The sequence below is a fragment of the Takifugu rubripes genome, chromosome 22 (genome assembly GCF_901000725.2).
Source record: "Takifugu rubripes chromosome 22, fTakRub1.2, whole genome shotgun sequence".
Lineage (NCBI taxonomy): Eukaryota > Metazoa > Chordata > Actinopteri > Tetraodontiformes > Tetraodontidae > Takifugu > Takifugu rubripes.
Window position 1 is genome coordinate 579,922 of NC_042306.1, and position 21,700 is coordinate 601,621.

At 48.8% G+C, this 21,700-nt stretch overlaps 3 protein-coding genes across 5 annotated transcripts; all 3 read left to right on the top strand.

Moving 5' to 3' along the window:
• The first annotated feature begins 9,611 nt into the window (after positions 1-9,611).
• Positions 9,612-15,714, top strand: LOC101079110 (schwannomin-interacting protein 1-like). Of its 2 annotated transcripts, none has more exons than XM_029831697.1 (7): positions 9,612-9,695; positions 11,437-11,546; positions 13,927-14,044; positions 14,183-14,389; positions 14,643-14,766; positions 14,846-14,939; positions 15,015-15,714. In XM_029831697.1, exons 1-7 carry the CDS (start codon positions 9,627-9,629, stop codon positions 15,064-15,066), a joined length of 774 nt encoding a protein of 257 aa, XP_029687557.1. In that variant the 5' UTR covers positions 9,612-9,626; the 3' UTR covers positions 15,067-15,714. The 2 variants fall into 2 exon arrangements, with proteins under 2 accessions (XP_029687557.1, XP_003978235.1); XM_003978186.3 differs by lacking the exon at positions 9,612-9,695 and adding an exon at positions 9,929-10,074.
• A 326-nt stretch (positions 15,715-16,040) lies between these two features.
• LOC446069 (interleukin 12A) lies at positions 16,041-18,233 on the top strand. Of its 2 annotated transcripts, NM_001100605.1 has the most exon segments (7): positions 16,559-16,586; positions 16,663-16,808; positions 16,876-16,962; positions 17,042-17,083; positions 17,230-17,352; positions 17,431-17,472; positions 17,556-17,893. In NM_001100605.1, coding segments are annotated over 7 exon segments (600 nt in total). In that variant the 5' UTR covers positions 16,559-16,567; the 3' UTR covers positions 17,697-17,893.
• A 237-nt stretch (positions 18,234-18,470) lies between these two features.
• Positions 18,471-20,635, top strand: LOC101079336 (zona pellucida sperm-binding protein 3-like). Its single transcript, XM_003978187.3, has 8 exons — positions 18,471-18,913; positions 18,983-19,101; positions 19,173-19,276; positions 19,353-19,530; positions 19,603-19,720; positions 19,798-19,883; positions 20,124-20,320; positions 20,388-20,635. The coding sequence occupies exons 1-8, from the start codon at positions 18,509-18,511 to the stop codon at positions 20,468-20,470; spliced, it is 1,290 nt and encodes a 429-aa protein (XP_003978236.2). The 5' UTR covers positions 18,471-18,508; the 3' UTR covers positions 20,471-20,635.
• The last annotated feature ends 1,065 nt before the right edge of the window (positions 20,636-21,700 follow it).

The window sequence follows — 21,700 nt, forward strand, 5'->3', positions numbered from 1 at the left end:
AATATGGAGGCATATCTAGCTGTTACTGGCCACTATGTGGACAAAGAAAGCTATGAACTCCATTCATCGTCTTGGGAGTGCAGCATTTTTCCTCAGAAACGCACTGCAGAAAACATTGCCACTTAAAAGGAGCCTCATGGAGGAGTAGGTTAGGGAAAGGTCAGGAGTCTTGTCACTGATGCAGCAGCAAACACGACTTCATGTGCTCGAATGCTGCAAATACGGCATACCATTTGTATCGCCCATTCCATGGATTTAATTGTGAGAAAATCATGTGATTAAATCATGTGATCAAATCCAACAATACGCAAATACGCAAAATACGCAACAAACACAACACATTGTGACATACTTTGGATCGAGCGTGACTGCTAAAGAGAAGCTCACTCAAATACAGCAACAGCTGGGAACACCGGTCCATAAATGAATAAACGAGGTGCCAACACGATGGAACAGTACCTACCAAATGTTTGAAAGAATGACTGAGCAGAAGGAGGCAGTCTGGGTGTCACTGGCCTCATTAAAAACTGACATCACTCCAGAAGAATGTCAAATCATTGAAGAGATGCTCAGGGTTCTTGCTCCTTCTGACCAAGCCACAAGAGAACTGTCTGAGGAAAAAGGGTCTCTGGGTCGAAGGTCATTCCCTTGATGAGGATGCTCCACATTGAGCTTCAACGTCAGGCCACAACGGTGACAAAAACAGCTGCTCAACAACTGGCTGAAAACCTGAGAAAGCGGCTAACTGACGCTATTTGCAGCCTGGAATCACTCAGTGTGATGACACTGGCAACACTGTTGGATCCCAGAGTCAAACCAATTGGATTTGCTAGTCACCAAAAGGCAAGTGAAGCGGTGAAGAGACTGAAGTCGGAGTGTGTGCAAGAAATGAGGAGCCAAGAGCCTGACCCAACAGAAGAAGAGCCTAGCTCTTCACGTGGGTCAGAACCCAGTTCTGGTATGAACTCACATTTCTTTGAGTTTATTCGTATATTTCTGTGCACTTTGTCATGTGATAATAAACTAATGATAAACAATTTTTTTAGGGCACAATCTCTGGAAAACACTTGATATGGAGGTTGCAGAGACCTAGAAGACCTCTAACGCAACAGCTGACTCCATAATTGAAGTCCAACGCTACCTGGCAGAAGGAAACACGCCCAGAAACCAAGACCCTTTACAATATTGGAAACGGAACCAGAAAACATATCCACATCTGCATCAACTTGCCTTTAAAACTCTGCTCACCATCGTCATCTGCACCGTGTGAGAGAGTATTTTCTAAGGCTGGGGAGCTGGTGTCTCAGAGGAGAAATCGCCACTCCAAAAACTTTGTTCCTCAATAAAAATTCATAAACTAGTCACTTTTTTGTCTTTTATTTCATATGATTTAACAATTAAGCTAACAAAATATGTACATAAGTTAACACACCTGTTGATGGATGTTCTACCAGTGATAGGCAGCTCTATCCTGGACCAGATCAATGGTTCTTTAGTGACAGGTGAAGAGAATTGTGTCTATTTTATTATGTGTTGTACCATATGTTTCTATGTTTAGAAGCACTTTAGAAGTTAGGAATGGTAGAATGTTTAGTAAGTGTAATAAAGGTCAGTTGACCCTTCCTTGACATGATTGTTGTTTAGATAGTTGTAATCAGCAGGAGACACTCAGACGGGAAGTGTTAAACCCTCATCGTAAAACGGGACAGCTCGTTTACTGGTGTTGATAAGTTCCTCTGCAAGAAGGTGAACTTTGAACTGGCCATTTGGGGAACAACGGAGAACGAGGACTGTGTCAGCATCCAATGGGACGGGAAGAAGAAGCCGAGGTCATCCAAGAAGAAGGACTGGATTGGACTGAATTAGCATCAATCATTTACATCTGTGTTTCTATAAAAGACTGGGCCAAGGGATAGTTAGGTTGTCAGACTTCCTGCCCTGGCAATGGACTCTGTTATTGTATGGTTATGAACTGGCCCGGAGCTCTGTAATATTTGTATCTTGAATTGGTTCTATTGCTAAATACATTTTGAAATTGCCATTGTCATGGTGTTTGGTCCTGAACCTCTCAGGGATAGATTAGATCACATGATCACTCTAGATGGTATCTCATTAACATCTAGTCTCTCTGGGAGGAATCTACGAGTAACTTTTGATCAAAATCTCTCCTTCAACTCCCACATTAAATTAGTCTCTAGTCTCTACTGACCCACCATGATGCTGAAAAGTTAGTCCATGCATTTGTTACTTCCAGGCTGGACTATTGTAATTCTTTATCAGGGTGTCCAAACAACTCTTTCAGAAGTCTGCAGCTGATCCAAATGCTGCAGCCAGAGTTCTGACAGGTATTGACCACAGAGGTCACATGACTCCTGTAATAGCGTCTCTTCATTAGCTGCCCGTTAAATTTAGAATAATTTTTAAAACCCTTCTTCTGACCTACCAGGTCCTCAGAGGCCTAGCTCCATCCTACCTGGGGGAGCTAGTGATACCTTATCAGCCCAATAGACCGCTCCGCTCTCAGAATGCTGGTCTACTTGTGGTTCCCAGAGTTTCTAGGAGTAGAATGGGGGGCCGAGCATTTAGCTACCAGGCCCCCCTGCTATGGAACCAGCTCCCTGTCCAGGCCCCCCTGCTATGGGACCAGCTCCCTGTCCAGGCCCCCCTGCTATGGGACCAGCTCCCTGTCCAGGTACGGGAGGCTGACTCCATCACTACTTTTAAGATCAAACTTAAAACCTTCCTCTTTGAAAAATCTTATTGTTGCTAATTCTGTAGTTCCAGTTACTATCATAGACAGACAGATTATCATATTTAGGGGGTCGTCTAATCGTTAGGTCACATCTTAGCTGTGCTGCTATAGGCCGAGGCTGCCGGGGTCCAGAAACATGATCACCTGACAGGCCTCTGGTACCCCACTGGGTCATGGTTTCCTCTCTCCTCCCTCCCTCCCTCCTCTCCTCTCCTCTTCCTCTTCTTCCTTCTCCTTCTCCTTCTCCTTCTCCTTCTCCTTCTCCTTGTCCTCTCCTCTCCTCTCCCTCTGCTCTCCTTTCCTCTCCTCTTCCTCTCCTTCTCCTTTTCCTCTCCTCTCCTCTCCTCTCCTCTCCTCTCCTCTCCTTTCCTCTCCTCTCCTTCTCCTTCTCCTCTCCTCTCCTCTCCCTCTGCTCTCCTCTCCTCTCTCCTCTCCCTCCTCCTCTCCTCCTTCTCCTCTCCTCTCCCTCTCCTCTCTCCTCTCCTCTCCTCTCCTCTCCTCTCCCTCTCTCCTCTCCCTCTCCTCTCCCCTCCTCTCCTCTCCTTCTCCCTCTCCTCTCCTCCTCCTTCTCCCTCTCCTCTCTCTCCTCTCCTCTCCTCTCCTCTCCCTCCTCTCCTCTCCTCTCCTCCCTCTCCTCTTCCTCCCTCCTCTCCTCTCCTCTCCTCTCTCTCTCCTCTCCTCTCCTCTCCTCTCCTCTCCTTCCTCTCCCTCTCCCTCTCTTCTCTTCTCCCTCTCCTCTCTTCTTCCTCTCCTTCTCCTTCTCCTTCTCCTCTCCTCTCCTCTCCTCTCCTCTCCTCTCCCTCCTCTTCTTCTCTTCTCCCTCTCCTCTCTCTTCCTCTCCTTCTCCTTCTCCTCTCCTCTCCTCTCCTCTCCTCTCCTTTCCTCTCCTTCTCCTCTCCCTCTCCTCTCCTCTCCTCTCCTCTCCTTCCTTCTCCTCTCCTCTCCTCTCCTCTCCTCTCCTCTCCCTCTCTCTCTTCTCTTTCTTCTCCCTCCTCCTCTTTCCTCTCCTTCTCCTTCTCCTTCTCCTCTCCTCTCCTCTCCTCTCCTCTCTCCTCTCCTCTCCTTCTCCTTCTCCTCTCCTCTCCTCTCCTCTCCTCTCCTCTCCTCCCTCTCCTCTCCCTCTCCTCTTCTCTTCCTTCCTTCTCCTCTCTTCTTCCTCCCTTCTCCTCTCTCCCTCCCTCCTCTCCTCTCCTCTCCTCCCTCTCCTCTCCTCTCAGGCCCTGGGATTCTGGAAAGTGCCTCGAAACAATTTTCATTGTATAGACGCTATTAATAAAGATTTATTTCATTTGAAGTGATTTAAAATTGTGACTGAATTGTAACTCAAATTTGCTATATTTTACATACCAACTCAGTTTAGCATTTCACAACAAGAATTTCTTTACCTGCAATGATTTTAACGACTGCAGGGTCAGTATTGAGTGACCAACACAGTATCAATACAGTGCCAACACAGTTTGTGTCGTGTGTCAAAACTCCTTGAGGCATCATCATCCCATCACTACCGTGATGCACCGATGAGTGAAAAGAGCTGAAACCTGCTGAGTTCCAGAGCAGAGGGCACAGCGCACAAACCAGTTCTTCTCAGTTTTGTTTTTTATGTGGAAGGAACGGTTGTACTGTAAATAGATTTACAGAAACTGTTACACATCAGATACAGCCTATATATGAAAACAGATGTTTGTACATATTTCTTACATGGACAATGAACCCGCTGCAGCTGAAGCCGATGACCATCAGTGATCAACCCGCAGCTGAAGCCAATGACCATCAGTGATCAACCCGCAGGTGAAGCCAATGACCATCAGTGATCAACCCGCAGGTGAAGCCAATGACCATCAGTGATCAACCCGCAGGTGAAGCCAATGACCATCAGTGATCAACCCACAGCTGAAGCCAATGACCATCAGTGATCAACCCGCAACTGGATGGTTAGGCTAACACACAGCTTCACAATGGCCTGTTTGGTATTGTAGAAAACTCCTACATCTAATGTAAATTTGTAGGTGTAAGAAGCAGATCTCATTCAACACAAGGGGGATACTTTTTGCTACACGGGTAGCAAACATGCAATGTGTTCATGCAGTCAATTAGTGGCCAAATCATTATCTGAGGTCATCAATTCACAGGGCTGCTGTAGTGAAGACTCGCAGCTCTGATTCTATTCATCCAGCTGCCCTGAGAAGTTTGAGTTCTCATGTAACATAAAAAGGCAGCTCTATCCTGGACCAGATCAATGGTTCTTTAGTGACAGGTGAAGAGAATTGTGTCTATTTTATTATGTGTTGTACCATATGTTTCTATGTTTAGAAGCACTTTAGAAGTTAGGAATGGTAGAATGTTTAGTAAGTGTAATAAAGGTCAGTTGACCCTTCCTTGACATGATTGTTGTTTAGATAGTTGTAATCAGCAGGAGACACTCAGACGGGAAGTGTTAAACCCTCATCGTAAAACGGGACAGCTCGTTTACTGGTGTTGATAAGTTCCTCTGCAAGAAGGTGAACTTTGAACTGGCCATTTGGGGAACAACGGAGAACGAGGACTGTGTCAGCATCCAATGGGACGGGAAGAAGAAGCCGAGGTCATCCAAGAAGAAGGACTGGATTGGACTGAATTAGCATCAATCATTTACATCTGTGTTTCTATAAAAGACTGGGCCAAGGGATAGGTTAGGTTGTCAGACTTCCTGCCCTGGCAATGGACTCTGTTATTGTATGGTTATGACTGGCCCGGAGCTCTGTAATATTTGTATCTTGAATTGGTTCTATTGCTAAATACATTTTGAAATTGCCATTGTCATGGTGTTTGGTCCTGAACCTCTCAGGGATAGATTAGATCACATGATCACTCTAGATGGTATCTCATTAACATCTAGTCTCTCTGGGAGGAATCTACGAGTAACTTTTGATCAAAATCTCTCCTTCAACTCCCACATTAAATTAGTCTCTAGTCTCTACTGACCCACCATGATGCTGAAAAGTTAGTCCATGCATTTGTTACTTCCAGGCTGGACTATTGTAATTCTTTATCAGGGTGTCCAAACAACTCTTTCAGAAGTCTGCAGCTGATCCAAAATGCTGCAGCCAGAGTTCTGACAGGTATTGACCACAGAGGTCACATGACTCCTGTAATAGCGTCTCTTCATTAGCTGCCCGTTAAAATTTAGAATAATTTTTAAAACCCTTCTTCTGACCTACCAGGTCCTCAGAGGCCTAGCTCCATCCTACCTGGGGGAGCTAGTGATACCTTATCAGCCCATAGACCGCTCCGCTCTCAGAATGCCTGGTCTACTTGTGGTTCCCAGAGTTTCTAGGAGTAGAATGGGGGGCCGAGCATTTAGCTACCAGGCCCCCCTGCTATGGAACCAGCTCCCTGTCCAGGCCCCCCTGCTATGGAACCAGCTCCCTGTCCAGGCCCCCCCTGCTATGGGACCAGCTCCTGTCCAGGCCCCCCGGCTATGGGACCAGCTCCCTGTCCAGGTACGGGAGGCTGACTCCATCACTACTTTAAGATCAAACTTAAAAACCTTCCTCTTTGAAAAATCTTATTGTTGCTAATTCTGTAGTTCCAGTTACTATCATAGACAGACAGATTATCAGACTTAGGGGGTCGTCTAATCGTTAGGTCACATCTTAGCTGTGCTGCTATAGGCCGAGGCTGCCGGGGTCCAGAAACATGATCACCTGACAGGCCTCTGGTACCCCACTGGGTCATGGTTTCCTCTCCTCTCCTCTCCTCTCCTCTCCTCTCCTCTCCTCTCCTCTCCTCTTCTTCTCCTTCTCCTTCTCCTTCTCCTTCTCCTTGTCCTCTCCTCTCCTCTCCCTCTGCTCTCCTTTCCTCTCCTCTTCCTCTCCTTCTCCTTTTCCTCTCCTCTCCTCTCCTCTCCTCTCCTCTCCTTTCCTCTCCTCTCCTTCTCCTTCTCCTCTCCTCTCCTCTCCCTCTGCTCTCCTCTCCTCTCTCCTCTCCCTCCTCCCTCTCCTCTCCTTCTCCTCTCCTCTCCCTCTCCTCTCCTCTCCTCTCCTCTCCCTCTCCTCTCCCCTCCTCTCCTTCTCCCTCTCCTCTCCTCTCCTTCTCCCTCTCCTCCTCTCCTCTCCTCTCCTCTTCCTCTCCTCCTCTCCTCTCCTCTCCTCTCCTCTCCTCTCCTTCCCTCTCCCTCTCCCTCTCTTCTCTTCTCCCTCTCCTCTCTTCTTCCTCTCCTTCTCCTTCTCCTTCTCCTCTCCTCTCCTCTCCTCTCCTCTCCTCTCCCTCTCTTCTCTTCTCCCTCTCCTCTCTTCTTCCTCTCCTTCTCCTTCTCCTCTTCCTCTCCTCTCCTCTCCTCTCCTTCCCTCTCCCTCTCCCCTCTCTTCTCTTCTCCCTCTCCTCTCTTCTTCCTCTCCTTCTCCTTCTCCTTCTCCTTCTCCTCTCCTTCTCCTCTCCCTCTCCTCTCCTCTCCTCTCCTCTCCTTCTCCTCTCCTCTCCTCTCCTCTCCTCTCCTCTCCTCTCCTCTCCCTCTCTCTCGTCGCCCTCTCCTCTCTTCTTCCCTCTCCTTTCCTTCCTTTCTCCTTCTCCTCTCCTCTCCTCTCTCCTCTCCTCTCCTTCTCTCTCCTCTCCCTCTCCTCTCCTCTCCTCTCCTCTCCTCTCCTCTCCTCTCCCTCTCCTCTCCCCTCCTCTCCTTCTCCCTCTCCTCTCCTCTCCTCTCCTTCTCCCTCTCCTCTCCTCTCCTCTCCTCTCCTCTCCTCTCCTCTCCTCTCCTCTCCTCTCCTCTCCTTCCCTCTCCCTCTCCCTCTCTTCTCTTCTCCCTCTCCTCTCTTCTTCCTCTCCTTCTCCTTCTCCTTCTCCTCTCCTCTCCTCTCCTCTCCTCTCCTCTCCCTCTCCTCTCTTCTTCCTCTCCTTCTCCTTCTCCTCTCCTCTCCTCTCCCCTCCTCTCCCTCCCCTCATCTCCTCTCCTCTCCTCTCCTCTCCTCTCCTCTCCTCTCCTCTCCTCTCCTCTCCTCCTCCTTCCCTCTCCCTCTCCCTCTCTTCTCTTCTCCCTCTCCTCTCTTCTTCCTCTCCTTCCTCCCCTCTCCTCTCCTTCTCCTCTCCTCTCCTCTCCTCTCCTCTCCTCTCAGGCCCTGGGATTCTGGAAAGTGCCTCGAAACAATTTTCATTGTATAAGACGCTATATAAATAAAGATTTATTTCATTTGAAGTGATTTAAAAATTGTGACTGAATTGTAACTCAAATTTGCTATATTTTACATACCAACTCAGTTTAGCATTTACACAAACAAGGAATTTCTTTACCTGCAATGATTTTAACGACTGCAGGGGTCAGTATTGAGTGACCAACACAGTATCAATACAGTGCCAACACAGTTTGTGTCGTGTGTCAAAACACTCCTTGAGGCATCATCATCCCATCACTACCGTGATGCACCGATGAGTGAAAAGAGCTGAAACCTGCTGAGTTCCAGAGCAGAGGGCGCAGCGCACAAACCAGTTCTTCTCAGTTTTGTTTTTTATGTGGAAGGAACGGTTGTACTGTAAATAGATTTACAGAAACTGTTACACATCAGATACAGCCTATATATGAAAACAGATGTTTGTACATATTTCTTACATGGACAATGAACCCGCTGCAGCTGAAGCCGATGACCATCAGTGATCAACCCGCAGCTGAAGCCAATGACCATCAGTGATCAACCCGCAGGTGAAGCCAATGACCATCAGTGATCAACCCGCAACTGGATGGTTAGGCTAACACACAGCTTCACAATGGCCTGTTTGGTATTGTAGAAAACTCCTACATCTAATGTAAATTTGTAGGTGTAAGAAGCAGATCTCATTCAACACAAGGGGGATACTTTTTGCTACACGGGTAGCAAACATGCAATGTGTTCATGCAGTCAATTAGTGGCCAAATCATTATCTGAGGTCATCAATTCACAGGGCTGCTGTAGTGAAGACTCGCAGCTCTGATTCTATTCATCCAGCTGCCCTGAGAAGTTTGAGTTCTCATGTGACATAAGAAAAAGGCTAAATTATTGTAACTTATTACAATGGTCCTCAAACATTGTAAACTGACCAACTTAATGGAATGAAAGACACTTCTTTTGCTTCTCAGGGCTGTTGGCATCCAGATTGTTGCATTACTGCCACCTTTTGGTCTCTTCTCACTTATCCATCCATGCATCCTTTCTACTAGACCAGTACAGGTCAGAAACATAAACCTGAGTCTACACAGTTCAAAATGGGGAAATCCTGCAAAGATCTTGTTGATCCTTCCTCATAGAAGCAGTCGACCATTTGTCGTCTACGTCTGGCTTGTTCTGGTTTATTTTGCTGCTTTTGAATTGTCAGGCCTCAGTTTACATTTTACAGCAAAGGTGTGATTTCTTTGACCCAAAATATTAAAGATTTATCAGCATAAGTCTGGAATCATCACAGCCACATGGATCATTTCAGGGATCTATGTCTTCAGAGGTGATTTTCCGTGCAGGTGCTCAACACGATATGGTTTGATGGAAAACTTCAACGTCTACATTCACATAGACCGAGAGGGTTTTTCACAAAGGGCCAAGAATGATTGGTGGGAGGACTGTGGAGATGATGGTGACTGTGATCTACAGAGAGGGTACATGGTGAAGAGCTGCAGCTGGGCTGCTCCAGCTGCACAGGCCAGGCCCAAAGCTCCCACAGTGGTTGGCAAATCAGGCTTCCCAGCACCTCCGAGTCAGCAGTATAGATGCATGTTTACCTTTGTTGTGCACTATGTGATGATGGATTGGCTTCCAAAGGCTGGTTGTGCGCTTGTGCGGTTGTGTGGTTGTGTGGTTGTGCGTGTCCTCGGCACCCTGCACATCTCTGCTGCGGCTCATCACACCAGTCTGTGACCTGGAAGAGATTCCGTGTGGAGATGACGCAAACACAGAATCCGAGAGACGATTCGGAGATTTTCAGCCCAGCGCCTCACACACCTCCGTTGGTGAGCCACCCCCCAACAGGCCATTCTGTCGTTCCTTTTATTAAAAACAAGAGATAAAGGGGACAAAGAAGGGTAATATAATGAAGATGGAGGGAGAGATAGGATCAGAGATAGGAGCTGTGGCAGCAGTGAGCAGCGCTCCCTCTATCCTCCCGCCCTCCCTCCTTCCATCCTCCCATCCCTCCATCCCTCCCTCCTCCTCCACTTCCGTCTCTGCCCACTCTCTACCCCTCCCTGCCTCCCTCGCTCTCCTGCCCGGAGCTGCAGTATATGAGAGGGTCTCCTGGGTCTGGCTTCACTGCAGTGTGTAGAAGGGAAGGGCGGCTCTTGCAGTACGATGCGCTGAAGGATGGTGCACCAGGAGAAACGTGTTTACCAGGTGTGTGACGCTGCCTTTGAATGCTTTTGGTGTTGGGGAGGGATGTTCTCGCTGTGTGTGGCCTCATCCTGACAGCTTTCCCTGACAGGTATCCATCATGTTGATGAAGCTGCCACGACAGACCTGTGATGGCGCGCATGTGTGTGTGTCTGTCCCGTATGTGCTGTTTTGAGCTATTTATTTCGTAATATTATTTATTATTATATTCATATTTGCTATTTATAGAAATCTAGTTAATTTCTATGGCCCAGAATCCCAAATCGAGGCGTTAACATGGTGACTTTTAGAACAACAAAATGAATGATGAATCAAATGTCGACCGTGTGTGCGTCTGGATAAACCGCTAGTCATCCGATCAGGACGTTTGGCAGCCGTTGGTTTGATGCCAGTTTTAATGCCATTTTTATGTTTCAGAATGGAAAATCAAGCATTACACATTCTGATTCACTCTGGTTTGATATAATTTAAGATCCAGAAAAGATCTGGACAGAGACGAGCTGCCAGCCGGACGAGAATGACTCTGCAGTTTCACCAGTCCTGACTGGATAATGGCTGCTGTCTGTGTCGGGATGGTTCTGAAATTCCTATTTTAGTGGTCAAAAAAGACCTTCAACTTCTGTTGCTGCTGGGAAAAGGAATCAGCTTTTTTTCTTTTCTTGTTGTCAAGGATATAGCCTGGATGCTATTCACTCCGAATCGTTGTTGTGCTGTTATCGATAATGTCTTTCATCTATTTTCTTTGATGTGTTAGTAAAGGAGAGCAGCCACGTTCCTTCACGCTCTGCAGCCTGAGCGGGACAACGTGCCCTTTTCAACAGGTGGCAAATACAGCCTGGAGTTGATTGTAGCACAACCACAAGGACGTTCTCTTCCTGGGGGCCCACCACATTTCACACCCCCACTTGATGCTTTATGGCGACAGCAGCACCAGAGCTCCAATGTCGCTCCACCGTCGGGAGTCTGATTTGTCATTAGATTAGATTAGATTAGATTCAACTTTATTGTTATTGCACATGTACAGGTACAGAGCAACAAAATGCAGTTTAGCATCTAACCAGAAGTGCAAAAGAAGCAGCAAGTGAGGATAATAACTTAATAAATACAGTATATTTGTCATACGTGTAGATGTGATCCTAAAGCTGAATCCAGATCTGTTAAGATGCTGTTTGTTCCATTTTCATCTCACCTCCTCCACTAAGCTAGCATGATGGCTACAGCATATTCAGGCTTTGATGTCAGCGCTCAGCTCTGCAGGTCCTCCTCGTCGTGCCTGATTACGCACTTGATCAATCAAGCAGCCGATGGCAACAGCACTTTTCCTGACATTTCCTGTATTAATGTCATTTTTCTTCTCCTCGGAAGGCCCAGAGGAATGAGAGGGAGTCCATAAGGCAGAAACTTGCTCTTGGCAGTTTCTATGACGACGAGCCAGTCATCTACACCAGCGGCAGCAGAAAGGGCCCATCCTCCCGGTGAGTTTGGGATGGAGAGAGTCTGTCGAAGCAGCGCGCTGCAGGTTTGATCTGCGCAGCGTTTGAAGGCCGGTGACGGTCTTTGATCTTTGAGCAGCTAAATCTGGATCCGTCTGACACCCAGCACTATTTTTTACTTTCCATCGGCTCTGAGGTCAGACATGAACGACACCGACAGGATTATCAGCTCGGTTCAGATCAAAAATCTTCAAATGATCCATCAAAAGAAGTGAAGGCTCCCAGAATTTCATGGTTTTTCTGATCAGCACAAAAATAGAAACCAAACCTGCGAACGTTCAGCTCTGATTGGACGGTGAGAATAGAATGGTTCTGAGGAAGAAACAAGACCTGGTTCAGCTTCAAAACACACCCAGAACAAGGTGGCAAATCCTATAGCTCCAGATATTCTATAGCTTCGGTTATTCTATAGTTTCAGTTATTCTATAGCTTCAGATATTCTATAGCTTCAGATATTCTATAGTTTCAGTTATTCTATAGCTTCAGTTATTCTATAGTTTCAGTTATTCTATAGTTTCAGTTATTCTATAGCTTCGGTTATTCTATAGTTTCAGTTATTCTATAGCTTCGGTTATTCTATAGTTTCAGTTATTCTATAGCTTCGGTTATTCTATAGTTTCAGTTATTCTATAGTTTCAGTTATTCTATAGCTTCAGATATTCTATAGCTTCAGATATTCTATAGTTTCAGTTATTCTATAGCTTCAGTTATTCTATAGCTTCAGTTATTCTATAGCTTCAGATATTCTATAGTTTCAGTTATTCTATAGCTTCAGTTATTCTATAGTTCCAGTTATTCTATAGCTTCAGATATTCTATAGCTTCAGTTATTCTATAGCTTCAGATATACTACAGCTTCAGATAGACTATAGCTTCAGTTATTCTATAGCTCCAGATATTCTATAGCTTCAGTTATACTATAGCTTCAGTTATTCTATCATTTCAGATATTCTATACCTTCAGTTATTCTATAGCTTCAGATAGACAATAGCTTCAGTTATACTATAGTTTCAGATATTCTATAGCTTCAGTTATACTATAGCTTCAGATAGACTATAGCTTCAGTTATTCTATAGCTTCAGATAGACTATACCTTCAGATATTCTATAGCTTCAGATAGACTATAGCTTCAGTTATTCTATAGCTTCAGTTATTCTATAGTTTCAGATATTTTATAGCTTCAGATATTCTATAGCTTCAGATATTCTATAGTTTTATATATTCTATAGCTTCAGTTATTCTATAGTTTCATATATTCTATAGCTTCAGTTATTCTATAGCTTCAGATATTCTATAGCTTCAGATATTCTATAGCTTCAGATAGACTATAGCTTCAGTTATTCTATAGCTCCAGATATTCTATAGCTCCAGATATTCTATAGCTTCAGATAGACTATAGCTTCAGATAGACTATAGCTTCAGATATACTATAGCTTCAGTTATTCTATAGCTTCAGATAGACTATAGCTTCAGATATTCTAGAGCTTCAGATATAGTATATTTCTATATTGAAGTTTTTCTATATATGTATTCAATGTAAAAATCTTTTCAGTTTATCTTCCTGAAATGATGCTGTACATTTCTGTACATTTCAGCACGCCTGTGACACGACTTAGATCTGAAAGGGTTTTTCGTGTTGTGGAGTTGGTTCCTGAGAAGTTGCAGTTTCGTGATTGTAGCTGAGGTTTGTGGGAACACCTTCGTGATACATCATGTTGAGCGAAGCGTCGCCGGGGCAACGAGCTGCTCCTGACAAGCTTCCTTTGTGCTGCTTTGACCTTCAGCAGGGCTGCTTTCTTTGATGTTGAAACATGCTGGTTGAATGTGTTTCTGTCTGGTCTCTGTGTGCCAGAAAGAGGAAGTGATCGCTGCTACGAGTCAGTGGCTGCTGTCGATGGATGATCAGGTGACCTCCAGTGGAGATCAAGATTGGGCTTCACCAGGGCTGGAAATTCCACCAGTGTGGCCAGTCCAGCTGGTTACTGTTGTCATGGCTGATTTCACAAGGGCTGGTCAGAAGTTCATTCAATGGCGTTCAGAGCTCAGGGAAAGACTGAGGTTTACACACTGTAGGGTGTGTGTGTGTGTGTGTGTGTGTGTGTGTGTGTGTGTGTGTGTGTGAGAGAGAGAGAGAGAGAGAGAAGGCCCAAACAACAATGTTCTGCTGCAGAAATTCAGGTGGAACGACTGGACCTTCTGCTGGTCCAGTTAAACCTGTTAAACTGAAGGTGGTGTTCAGAGTCTCTGTGACTATGAAACAATCTCACTGTCATTTGTGGGAAATTTGGAGCTTCACATCAAAGCAGCCTCGGATGAAGGAGTGAAGAACAACCTTCCTGATTGGTTGTTTTTGTTGCTCTCAGGCAGCAGAGCGGCGTCAACCTGCAGGTGTGTTTCATCAATGACAGCAGCAGCGACAAAGACAGCGATGCAGAGGACAGCAGGACAGAGACCAGCCTGGACACCCCGCTCTCACCTGTGGTACGCAACACCCCCCACTCTCACCTGTGTTACGCAACATCCCCCACTCTCATCTGTGTTACGCAACACCCCCCACTCTCACCTGTGTTACGCAACACACCCTCCCCCGCATTAAACCTCCAACCACTTCCTCTCTAGAGCAAGCAGAGTTCTTCCTTATCGGACCGAGACACGGCGGAGGAGGACTCGGACCCGTTGGATGACTGTGGCGGGTTCTGGCGGGTCCAGAGGAGGCTGCAGGAGGAGGCGCGGGTGGCGTTGGCTCTGGCTCGGCCGATGGCGCGCATGCAGGTGGAGGTGGAGCGGCAGATCCAGATGCACAGACGCTCACCTGTCGCTGATTTGGTCAGTCTGAGAATCAAACGAGCTCTTTGTCTTCCATGAAAATAAAATCCTCAAACCCACCATCCAAGAGGTGGACACAGCACATTGTCTCACAGCACATTGTCTCACAGCACATTGTCTCACAGCACATTGTCTCACAGCACATGACGGGAGGGACGTGCGTGTGCACGTCTGCGCGCTCGTTAGAAACCCCCCTTCTTGCAGACATGATGTGCGCTGTGAATTCCTCATCGGTGTCTGTCCACACACGCAGCTTCCCCACCTGCCCCACATCAGCGAGGGCCTGATGAAGAGGAACCTGAGGCGCGGGGACATGAGGGACATGAGCCTGGGACAGCTGCAGGTCATCACCAACGACTTCCACGCCCAGATTCAGAGTGAGTAGAGCGCCGATGGAGATGAAGCTGATGTTCTGGCCAGAGAACGGCGGGCTGAAGCCTGATGCTGCTCACGCAGGTCTGAACGAGGAGCTGGTGCAGCTGCTGCTGCTGAGAGATGAGCTGCACGTGGAGCAGGACGCCATGTTGGTGGACATAGAGGACCTCACCAGGTGGGTCCGTCCGTCCTCACTGTCTTTCTTCTTTCCTGGCCACGCTCTAAAGTCCATCCCCCCGTGCCCCAACAGGCAGGCTCACAGACACCAGAGGCACCAGGCACAGAAAGCTCTCTCCAAATAAGCCCCTCCTCCTCCTCCTCGCTCGCCGCCGTCGTCCTCGTCGTCTTCACCTTCACGGACTGTCGCTGTCACGAACGAACGTCCATCCGTCTGGCCGGTGTGGCGTGGTGGTCGCATCACGCCGGCACGCCAACGCTCACGGGAAGGAGGCAGCTTATCTGAGAGGGTTCCGTCAGCTGAAGCTGCCCAGCGCGTCGTTTCCTCACCTCCTTCACACTGTTGCACGTCCCTCTCGTGCACGTGACTGATGACCTCCGCCTGCACGCGCCCCGCTCTTCACTCGTCTCCGGAAGCCGCCATCGGTGTCCCGGCAACCCTCCTCTGGGCTGCTCAGGTCTGACTGGGAGCTGCGGCAGTCGGATCCGTCCGCTTGTCTGAGCCAAGGAAAGGGAAAAAGATTCAAATGATTTAATGTGCATGTTGGCAGGAATTGGTCGTCATGGCGACGCCCCTTTAGTCCTGCTCCTTTAGAAAGACAGAAGCAAGTCAGCTGGATCCAGATCACAGCTGGACCCAGATCACAGCTGGATCCAGCGCATCTCATCCATGAAGGCTGCTGGAGCATCCATGACGTCCACGCAGCCCCTCCCCCCACATCAGCAGTGAATGTAACCATGGAGACGCTATAAATACAGAGAAATGTTCCAGATGTGTGGAGTTGGCTTCCTTTCTCACCCTCACCCTCACACACACACACACCCTCATACACACACAAACACTCACACACACCCTCATACACACACACACACGCACACACACACAAACACACACCCTCATACACACACACACACTCACTCACACACACACACACTCACCCACACACCCTCATACACACACGCACACACACAAACACTCACACACACACAAACACACACACACTCACCCACACCCCCCTTATACACACACACCCACACCCACACACACACTCACACACACACCCTCATACACACACACACTCACACACACCCTCATACACACACACTCACACACGCACACACTCACACACACACATCTTGGGAAATGAATCGATACTCATTTATATTCAGTGATGAGCAGAAATGCTTCAGTAAACTTTTCTGCTCATTCACACTGATGTAACTGACATCTGCAGATTCACACACACACACGCACACACACACACACACACACTATAGCTATAATTATGCTAAGCTAGCACTGGGTGAGTGATGTCATTTTACAGAACAAAGGTCAAAGGTTGCTCTCCTTCCTCGGAGCTTCCCTTCTTTCTGTTTCCTAAAAGGTTTGATTTCGTTTTGAAGCTAGTGGTTGTGGTGGCTTTCAGCCTCCGAGTGTCGGTTGCTGCCGGTAACCAGAGTGGAGATTAGTCATCGGGTTAATCCCAGTATCACAAAGCCTTCAGTGATGGAGGGGAAAAGCACCCAATCTAGCCTGTGTGTCAGCAAAGGGTTCAGTTTGAGGGAAACTCCTGGACCAGCACCAGTATAAAGCAGCATGTGGAGCGCCTCAGTCCCACACCAACCATGGCCTCGCTCCACCTCTGTGAGTATTCTGGGATGGCCGCGCTCCACCTCTGTGAGTACTCTGGATGCCCACTTTGCTGCTGTCTCTTGTGCAGACTCGTCTCCTGCGGCGCTGCTCCTGCTCCTCGTGTGTCCTCTGTGGCAGCTCGCTCAGGCTCTACCACTGACGGGACGGGTCTCGGACCAGTGTGTCTCTCAGGCCCAGGCGCTCCTGCACAACATCACCGGAACGCTGTCCAAGGTAGGAAGCAGCGGTGCGTCAGGGGTCCCTGTGCGGAGTTTAATGCCCTCTCTTGCTGGGTGTACAGAAGGAGCTGTTCAGTGGAATGGACTGCAGCAAGCAGAGCCTGGAGCTCCACGAGGAGACGCAGACGGCCTGGGCGTGCTGGCCAAAGGTACCGCATCTGTTCTTATCACTCGTTATCATGGCCGGCGTCAGCGTCTGTTGTACCGTAAACTGTGTGTGTCCCTCAGGGACCGACGTGCTCGGGAACCATCAAGTCAGAATTCAACAAGGTACAAACGTTGGTTCTTTATCAGCCTGTGGAAGTCAAATGTAGCTGTGGAAACGGGCCCGTGTAGAAACGGCGAACCCCGACCCGTTGCTACCTGGGTCCGGATCTTTGTGCTGACTCTTCTCTGTCCTGGTTGTCTGGGCTCAGGAACGGTGTCTGACCAACATCGCTGAGGACCTGCAGCACTACCTCCGGTTCCTCTCGGCCCAGCCGGACCCTGAGGGCTGGCTCCACGCCACCCTTCTGCCCAGCACACGGCAGCTGCTGCAGGTCCACCATCTCTCCCTCTAAATGGACTTTTAAGCTCTTTGTGCTGGTTTCAGAGAACAAATCATTTATTCTCAACAGAACTGCTTCGCTTGGGACTCTGAGGAGGTGGAAGAAGAGAAGGTAATAGTTGTATTTCTTTTATTTTCACAAATATTCAGAAGAACAGACTTCCAAAGCTGCCCCCCCCCCCCCCCCCCCCCCAGGTTGCCGTAAACCACCCTAGCAGCTATGCTGAGAGGCTGAAGCTGTGCAAAGTTCTGAGAGGCTTCCAGGTCCGAAGCATCACCATCAACAGAGCTGTGAAGTACATGAACGCTGGTGCCGATGCTCAGCCCAGCAGCTGAACTACCCCAGGACTAAAGGCTCAAACACGGATGTTTCACGACTATAAGTCACTTATTTATTCTGACATCACAGTGATGTGTTCAATTACTTTTTAACAAAGTGCATATAGATTATGTTTTCTATTTATTATATTGGATTTAACTATTTATTTCGAGTATTTATGAACAAAAATAATAAAGATATCTATTTTTCCTGCATCAATCCTGTGACTTTGTTGTTCCTCTCATCACGGTGGGTTTGTTGGGAGAAATGTTGTTTTTTGTTAGTTATGACATTTATCACAACTCAAATAGATTCATCAAGTTCAATCTTTACCGCGGACTCTGTACAAATACTCACTCAAATGGCATTTTTCATACTTTAGTTACACAAATCAAATATTAAATCAGATTTCTCGCCTTGATGAAAGACGCAGTTTGGTTGCTGCAGCGCCGCCTAGTGGAGATGCGAATATAGACCACAACCCGGAAGTCTTCATGAAACCATTTGGATGGATAATTTTGTTTTAAACATGTAAGTGCAAATAAAGACAATCAAATAAATACGAGCTAGAGATAATAAGGAAGAACAGCCGAGGTGGTCACAAAGGAGGAGGAAGAGTTTGGGCCCAACCTCTTCAACTCCGTCAGCATCAAAAGCCAACTTTCATCACTTTCATCACAACTTCTGAGTGAGTGTGAATGTGTTCTGGTGACACCGGATGATAATCACGCAAATCCCGTTTTCAGGTGCGTGTGATGAGCGCTCGTCATTCACAGCTGCCGTGATATGTTCAAGGGCTGCAGGAAACGCCCCCTTCCCAAATCCAAGAATGGAGCGTTCCCCTCAAAGACTTTCTTTCCGGTGGGTCGTCGTCGTAATCCTAGTTTGCACACGCACGGAAAACCTGTGCGCTTCGGACCGAGGCCCGAACGACCCCCGCGTCCACAGCGCTGCTTCTCCGGGTCACGTCCAGCCCGTCTCAACCGACGCAAAACAGATTCCCGTGTCGGACCCCCCCGACCACCCTGCGGCTGTGGTGGTCAGGTGTCACGCGGACTCGATGGAGCTGCTGGTGCAGGCGGATCTGTTCAACAGGGGCCTCCAGGTGGACCGCAGACACCTGCACCTGGGCCCGAGTCCGGCGGCTGAGGGCAGCGCGTGCGCGGCGACGCCGTCGGGGGAGGCGGGCTTCACCATCTGGGCCCCCCTGATGGACTGTGGAATGAGACGCTCCGTAAGCATTGTTGCCTTTGCAGGATGACGCAGATATTTTCACACTTGGAATGTGGGATTTAAATTTCAGTCAACAGAGGAGAAGATCGTTTACTCCGCCCGTCTGAGCTACTCACCCGAACCCCCGCGGGTCGGTGCTGTGCTCCGACTGGACGCAGCAGCGATTCCAGTTGAATGCCACTATGAGAAGTAAGGATCACGTGACCGACGGGCCATTTTTGGTAGAATGTCTATTCTAGATTCTGTCCTCCTCTCTGCAGGAAATATTCCCTGAGCGGCGTTTTGCTGCGACCCACCTGGATCCCCTCCGTGTCTGTTGCCTCAGCTGAGAACCGGATCGGCTTTGACCTGCAGCTCATGACTGGTAGAACACGGATCCTTTTATCAAACCCAGCCACGAAGGAATGTTCAGCCTTTCACCTGCCTCCCTGGTTTTCCAGCCAACTGGGATTTCAGGAGAAGATTTTACTCCTATTTCCTGGGCGATCCTCTCTACTTTGAAGTCTCCGCCAGGCTCCTTCACCACGTTCCTCTGCGCGTCTATGTGGACCACTGTGTTGCCACGGCAACTCCAGATGTTGCGGCTCCAGTACGATACGACTTTATTGAGCATTCTGGGTGAGCGCCATCCTGCGTCTGTGAAATGAGGCTAGAAATGCTGCGTCTAACCCTGCACGCCGGCGCCCTCAGATGTCTTGCAGACACTTTCCTGACCAACTCCAGCTCTCACTTCCTGCCGAGACTGAACGAGAACAAGCTGCGGTTTCAGATCGACGCCTTCAGGTTCTACCGAGAGCCCGACAATCAGGTGGCTGCAGGTGCTGTTTTATTGTGCTTTCTGTGCATTCCTGGTTTTAACGATGGCGACTGTGACCTTTCACCCAGATCTTTGTCACCTGCTACGTGAAGGCGGTTCCAGGCCCAGCAGCCGTCAGCTCTGAGAACAGGGCGTGCTCTTTAATGGAGAACAGGTAGAGGCTCACCCTGCCCCCCCCCCGATCTAGGTCACCTTTCAAAACATCAGATCTGATTTCAAGTCCCATGAAAGTGACCCAAATCAGATTTGGAGTCGCTGTAGCCACCTCGTAGGCGGGTGAAGCCACTTTCTTTATCTGTAAAACCGTATTTTCTGTGGCTGTTGGCAAATAAATGGCAAACTGTAGTGAAGAATCCAGGAGTTTCCTCAAGGTGACGAACGCTGCCTCATCCAGATGGAGATCAGTCGATGGCCACGACCAGGCGTGCACGAGCTGCGGCATGTCGCGCCGCGCCGCTCCGGCATGGACGAATGCTCCGCAGCACAGCTCGGCCCAGAACGGGCGGGAGCACCAGCCACCCAGCTACTCCCCAGGGGGAGCCCACCAGAGCCAGGGGAGCAGGCTGATGGGAGGAGCCCACGCTGAAGCAGGTGAGCGCTGGAAGGGGACTGAAGTGTCTCCTGCTGCCCCGGTTACCTGCGGTGTGCTTGGTTACAGGGCGGACAGTCCAGATGGGCCCCATCACTGTCCTGTCTCCCGGTTCAGACTCCAGAATGGGCACTGAGAGCAGCAGCACCTGAGCTGGCATGAAGCAGCTGACAGGAGATGCTCTTCACAGCCGAGCGTTGGCTTCAGACCCACGTCTGAGCCCCGACCAAGCAAACATCGTCTCTTTCAAGGTTTTTCCTCTGAGTTGCAAAGTCTGTCACATTTTCCTAAAAATATATTTTTTTTTACTCTGTGGATCCCTTTTCCTGCCTTTACTTGACGTGTGTGTGTGTGTGTGTGTGTGTGTGTGTGTGTGTGTGTGTGTGTGTGTGTGTGTGTGTTTTAACACACGTGACGCATCTTTTTGGAGCTCCACTTTGTGGACTCATCAGCGGCTCCTTTGAGAGCCTATTAGGGAGCACTTTCCTCCATGACTGCCCACAAGCTACTTATGCACGATTCCCCTTATTGATTAACGACTGAGAGTCAGTGATGCATTATGATATGTACGATTAGCAATCTAAAGTAAAATAACCCCCCCAAAAAAATAAATGTATCCACGTAAAGTCAAAAATCCTGTTGGTGAGCTGAGAAACATCCTGTCGCGCTCCCGTCGGCAGACGACGCGCACGGTCGCGCCCAGCTCACCTCACGCTGTCCTCGGTCACGGGGCGCCTGTCGCTTCTGGGGAGGCTCGTTTCTTAATTCTGACGAACCACCCGCTCCTTCCGGGCCGACTGATCGATGTCCAGGGCGCCTGTAGGGACGGCGGAGCCGCGGTCTGCCGGCGTGTTTACGCAGCTGATTCACGGGCGCACGAGCAGACGCGCGAGGAAAGAACCCCAAGAAGTGGACTTTAATTAGCGCATCCAGCGTTTCCTTGACGCGCATTTTCCGGTAAATGCCGCTTGTGCTCCTCTCTGCCGCTCTTTCACGTCACTAATGGATGTGCGTCGATCCTAATCGCTCGTCTCTGGCTTCACTCGCTCGTTCTTCCTGCAGCGCGATGCTTTTCCACAAACACCAAGCCCTCGCGGCGCTCCTGCTGTCCCTGTTTGTTCGCACCTTAGTTTCTTCCCTCCACAGATGTGGACAGGAAGTCTGCCCGGACGAGCACGGCTGCTGCCCGGACGAGCACGGCTGCTGCCCGGACGAGCACGGCTGCTGCCCGCATGGGAGCAACAGCAGCGCCGTCGTCTGTTGCCAGCGGCTGACGAGCAAGACTTACTACAACATCGCCATGGTCACCCGGAAACTTTCCGGTGTCCTCCTCCTGCTGCTCCTCTTCGCCTTGGGATACTCGCTCCAGCGTCTGCTGTGCT